Genomic DNA, 5,278 nt, shown 5'->3' with positions numbered 1-5,278 from the left:
ACAGGCGCTGCGTGCAGTCGATGCCCTGCTTGTAGCTGCCCACCAGGTAGCCCAGGCGAAGCACCTCCGCCGCCGCCACCAGGCGCACCAGCACCAGGCCGGCGCGCGTCACGCCGCCCAGCTGGCTGCGCGCGCCAGCCAGGCGGGGGGGTACCGAAGCGTGGGAATGCACGCAGAGGGTGCCGCCTTTCTGCGCCATCCCCGCTGCTGCGCTGCCCGTCCCCCTGCCGCGCCCGCCGCCCCTCACCTGGGGTTGCGCACCATCTTGCCCAGGCCCCAGTACACTCCCGTGGCGGGCAGGAAGGAGTAGGAGAAGGGGCGCAGGTCTGTGGCGCACGCCTGCAACGCCGCCTTGTCCTCGTCGCAGTAATCGTAGTGGTACACCTTTCTGATCTCGCGGTATTGCTGCGCGCAGCGGGGCAGGCGAGCGGGTGGGCGGGCCGGGGAGCGGGCAGGCAGGCAGGGGGTGGAGAGGAGCGGCCGCCCGCGCCTCACCCGCAGCACATCGTTGAGGAACAGGATCTCCTCGCTGCCGCCAAACACGCCCTTGAGCGCCTCCAGCAGCGACGGCATGGCGCCGCGGTCTGCCCCGGCCTGCAGGGCTGGCTAGCGGAGGCTGGATGGGCACAAGTGGCGGCAGCCAGCGGGTGGCGGCGGCCAGCAGTCGGCCGGGTCAGTCGGGAGCCGTACCGTGGACGCTGATCGCCGGGATGGCGCCGAAGGTCGCCTTCAGGCAGCAATGGCGGGGGTTTCTCGGTTCAAGCCCCGACTCACGGAGCACCAGTGGGAACCACCGGACCGGGTCCCTGCGCTATCGGTCTGGACCGCCGACAACCGCAATGTGGGGCAGCCTGCTGGCAACAGGCTGAGCACCCTCGAGCAGCGCTGGCGCAGCACGATAGCACGCGACGAACCTGGAGCCTTTTCCAGGTGCCCATTTTGCCCGGGGAGACCCTGATCACCAGCCGCCGCACGCCTCACGTCTTCTGAGACGGGTACACCGGGTTGCAGCCCGCCCGGCTGAGCGCCTGGTTGCAACACCGGGCGTCGCCTTGCCAGTCGGTCTCCTTGGCTGCACATTCTAGGTCGCACCACATCCATAAAAGCCGGAAGACAGGCACCCAGCCCTGGGAGCGCTGCGTGCACCACCCAGTCCGCAGTGTCCCCTTCGACCAGCACGGGTACCTTCCCGCACAAACCACCTCCTTCCCGCGATTAATCAGGGCTCGAGGTGAGAGAGCTAGCGCGCAACGCGCCTGCACCTGCGAGCGGCACCCGCCCGCTGCCTCGCCGCCTGCCGCCAATGGGGCTCCGGCAGCCCTCCGGGGCCCCACTGCTCCAGCAAGCCTGGCTGCCTTGCCCGTTACAGGATGGCCGGCCCGCGTCCCGTGCTGGTGCTGGCGCTGTTCGTCAGCGCCCTGGGCCGTGTCGCGGCCCAGGGCACGTTTCCCGACTTTAGCAACGAGGGTGGGCCGCCGTTTGTGGAGGGCCCAGTGTTTGAGATGGACCCTGAGGAGGACCCCGCAACCACAGTGCTAGCCATTGGCTTCGTTGTCAACGGCACCTACACTTTGTCGACCAATGGACCTGGCGGAGTGGTCACGCTGATCGGTGAGAGAAGGCACACCGTGCCAGCAGCCTACCTGCCCGCCGCCAGGTGCTCGCCACCTCCGGATCGGCCAGGGGCATCGACTCTGATGCCCCCATTCCATGCAGGTCGCTACACCTCCTGGGAGTGCGGACCTATACCAGGGTCCTACCTGGCAGCTGTGGAAGCAACCATCATCCAATCTGATGGCACCTGTGCGTGGGGCCGCTGGCGCCAGCATGCTGGGTGCAGGCGTACGTGCACACCACACTTGTCACCCTTCTGTGTGCTGTGCTGTGATGCAGCCACCAGCAAGGTGATGTGCGAGTACGGCCTGGTGGACACCAGCCTGGGCACCAACACAATGTGAGATGCCGGTGGCCTGCCGATTCATGCGTGGAGCCCTGCCAGGCCCTTCTGTTGATCTTGGGCAGCCGTGCATGACCTGCACAGCTCACCCTGGCCTGGGCACTCTGCGGCACTGGCGGGCTGCTGCAGGAGCACCGCAGAGGGCTCATGCCCCACCACCCTCGATACGGCTATTGTCTTCCGCTACTTTCCAAAGTAGGGAGGCGCATCAGTGTGCTTGCCTGTGCTGCCCTACCTGGCACCATCTGTTCACTCTATGCCGGCTGGTTTCAGCTAGCCGGCGCCGACCGTTGCCTGCACCATTGCTGCGATGCTCCTGCTGCAGCTATCCCGAGGCCCCCAACACCTGCAGCAGTGACTCGGCGCCGGTGCCAGCGCCCGCGGACCCAAGTGGGGATGTCGGCGAGCCTGCTCCTGAACCTGCTCCCAGCGAGGAGCTGGTCGTCGCGGCGCCCTCCCCGTCTGAGGAGCAAGTCGACATGGCATCGCCTCCAGCTGTCACGGCAGCGTCGCCGCCAACGCTGGCACCAGCAGGGACCCCGGCGCCGGAGCGAGCCGGCGCGCCAGCCCCCGCCGAGGGTGATCTGGCGGTGCAGGGCAGCGAGGGCGCCGCCGGCAACTCGGAGCAGCTGTCCCAGTGCCTCCAGGAGTGCCTGGACAGCAAGGACTTCAAGCCCGTGTGCGTGGAGGCCAAGGAGGACCCCGAGATGCCCAAGCGGGTGCTGCCCAACAAGTGCAGCGTGCAGTGCCTCGAGGATTTCGAGGGCCAGGAGTATGGCAGCGACAAGGCAGATTTGCCGGACAAGAAGTACTGCAAGGAAAACGCCCAGGCCATCTACGTTGACCAGTCGCTGGAGCAGGAGCAGTGCACCAGCTGCTGATGCGGCATCCCAACACGATGCGCCCCACACACTCATTTTTGCCGCACCCAAACCTGGCGCCCACACCGTGATGTATGCGCTTTCCCGCGCCTCGTGACCCCCTCTATTGACCATACTGCTGCACAATTGCTCGGTTTTATTGCTGTTTGTTTCCAAGGGTAATGCAAGTTGTAATGACTCTTGGCTGTTCAGCAGATGCCGCCAGCTGGAGGGTACCGCGAGCAGTACACAATTGGGTTGACCTTGCCCAATTGGAGCTCCTGATCAACCGGAAAGAGAGGACTTGATGGCGCTGGCCAGGCTGAAATCGATGCGGTCAGGTGCGATCGTGTGTGCCGCTCCCCTTCCGAGACCTCTTGCTCTCGAGACTCTTGCCCAACAGCTTGACATTGCGCTGGCTGACATGCATTGCAGGCGCAAATGCGCGCCCGCCGCTGAGCAGTGCGGCCAACCCTGCCGCTACCGCCCACCGCCAGCACGACGAGTACCTGCGTGCCTTTGATGGCCCGCCTGCTACAGCTGATGAGCCAGATGCCCAGCCAAATTGTACAGGGGCGCCGCTGGACTGTCTCCATCTCCCAGCCCACACAGTGCACCAGCCCGCGGCAGACAGCAGAAGCATCGCTGCGGGCGCAGCCCCGTCGGAGGCGGCCCGCATCCTGCTGTCGGCAGACCGCAACCTGCTGTGCGCCAGCGTGGACTGGGAGCGCCACGAGGCAGTCTTCGGCTCTGCAGACCATGCCTGTTACACAGTCGACCTGCGGCGGCTGAAGAAAGCCCGCACCCTCCTCGGCAAGACGGCTGGCCACCGCGAGTGGGTGGCGGCGGTGTGCCACTTGCCGGGCGGCCGGATTGCTTCTGGCGGCCTGGATGCCAGCATCTGCGTGTGGCCTGCCGCGGGGGCAGCCTGCCAGCGCATAAAAGGGCATGCAGGCCCCATCAGCCAGCTTGAGCCGGTGCCAGCGGCAGGTGCTGCCGCCGCCTTTGTCAGCGCCTCCTATGACAAGCGCTTGATCACATGGTGCTGCCCTGGCGGCAGCGGTGGCAAGGCGCGGCATCAGCAGGTCTTGGCAGGACACCGAGCCCCCGTCCTGCAGCTCCAGGTGGCTGGCGGCTGCGCGGCATCTGGCGACCGAGACGGCGCCCTGCTGCGCTGGGATTTGGCGGCTGGGGCGGCAGTGGGCGGCCCTCTGCAAGCCCATACTGAGCACTGCACCGCGCTAGCGTGGTGGCATGTCGGCTCTAGCGGGGGTAGCGCAGATGAAATCAGCAGCCGCGGGAACTTGCTGCTGAGCGGGGGGCAGGACGGCTGCGTGAGGCTGTGGGACTTCCGGGCTGGGCGGCAGGTGGCACAGCAGGCCGCGCATGCCGGGCCAGCCGGCAAGGGTGCTGTGGGCAGCATGTCAGCAGGGCCGCCCAGCGCTCCCAACCTTGTGGTGACGGCAGGCGCCGACCGTGCCGTGCGGGGGCTGGAGGCAAGGCGCAACCTGGAGCCGGTGTGGAGCCAGGAGCTGCCCGACTTCCCCTACTCCCAGGCTCGCAGCACCAGCGCGGTGCTGTTGGGCTGTGGGGACGGCACAGTGGTGGCGCTCGAAGCCGCCGACGGCAGCCGCCGCTTCGCCCTCGCCGCCAGCGCTTCCGCCGTCCGCACCCTGCATGCGGGGCCGACTTGTTTTGTGGCGGGCTGCGATGATGGCAGCGCCATGGTGTATTCATTGACCTGATTCCTTTAAAATGATCGAGATGATGCATATTCAACCAGAGCAGTCATGCGACTTGCGCTGCCGTGCGCTTTCCTCCCACCGCCCGCCCACATTCCAATGCCTGGGGTGGCCTGGACCCGCTTCCATGGCTTGCTAGGCACGCTGTTTGTGGTCAGTACCTTGGGGAGGGCGGAGCAGCAGCATGGCCTCCGCTTCCTCGTTCAAAGCAGCCCAGGCAGCGCCTGCCCTGGCTGTGTGGGACGAGTTTGGCAGCTCCCAGGGGCTGCATGGCCGCCAATCAGAGGCGCAGGGGAACAGCCAGCAAGCCGCCAAGCAGAGCAGCTTGCCACCCACGGGCAGTGCTGCGGGCCAGGAGTGGCTGACAGCGCTGGCGCGCCACTGCGAGAGCGCAGAGGGGGCCAAGAGCAAGGCGGAGCTGGCAGAGCTGCTGCAATGCGGCAGCCGCGCCCGCAGCAAGGTGGTGCTGGCTTGCTTGTGTGGGCTTAAAGTCTGGTAAAGCAAGAACTAGCTTGCAACATAGACTCCCCGCCGAAACGGGACGGGAACCGGGCGAAAGCAGAGAAAGCAATAAAACAGGGGTGGAGCAAGGCGACATGCAACGCAAGCAGCTGACAGGGCACGCATCGAAACGTGTGTATGACTGGCAAAGTGGCATGGCGCATTGGGGAGAAACGCAACGGTACGGGAGCATGGGCTGGCCAAACGGCAGTGCGGAA

General features: G+C 66.4%; 1 protein-coding gene across 1 annotated transcript; it reads left to right on the top strand.

Moving 5' to 3' along the window:
• Positions 1 to 3,124: 3,124 nt before the first annotated feature.
• CHLNCDRAFT_139520 (hypothetical protein) lies at positions 3,125 to 4,562 on the top strand (the record flags this gene model as incomplete). Its single annotated transcript, XM_005844037.1, has 2 exons — positions 3,125 to 3,158; positions 3,430 to 4,562. The coding sequence occupies 2 exons, from the start codon at positions 3,125 to 3,127 to the stop codon at positions 4,560 to 4,562; spliced, it is 1,167 nt and encodes a 388-aa protein (XP_005844099.1).
• Positions 4,563 to 5,278: the final 716 nt, after the last annotated feature.

The sequence above is a fragment of the Chlorella variabilis genome, assembly GCF_000147415.1.
Source record: "Chlorella variabilis unplaced genomic scaffold CHLNCscaffold_25, whole genome shotgun sequence".
In the NCBI taxonomy this organism is placed as follows: domain Eukaryota; kingdom Viridiplantae; phylum Chlorophyta; class Trebouxiophyceae; order Chlorellales; family Chlorellaceae; genus Chlorella; species Chlorella variabilis.
This window is presented reverse-complemented; position numbering and strand designations above follow the sequence as displayed.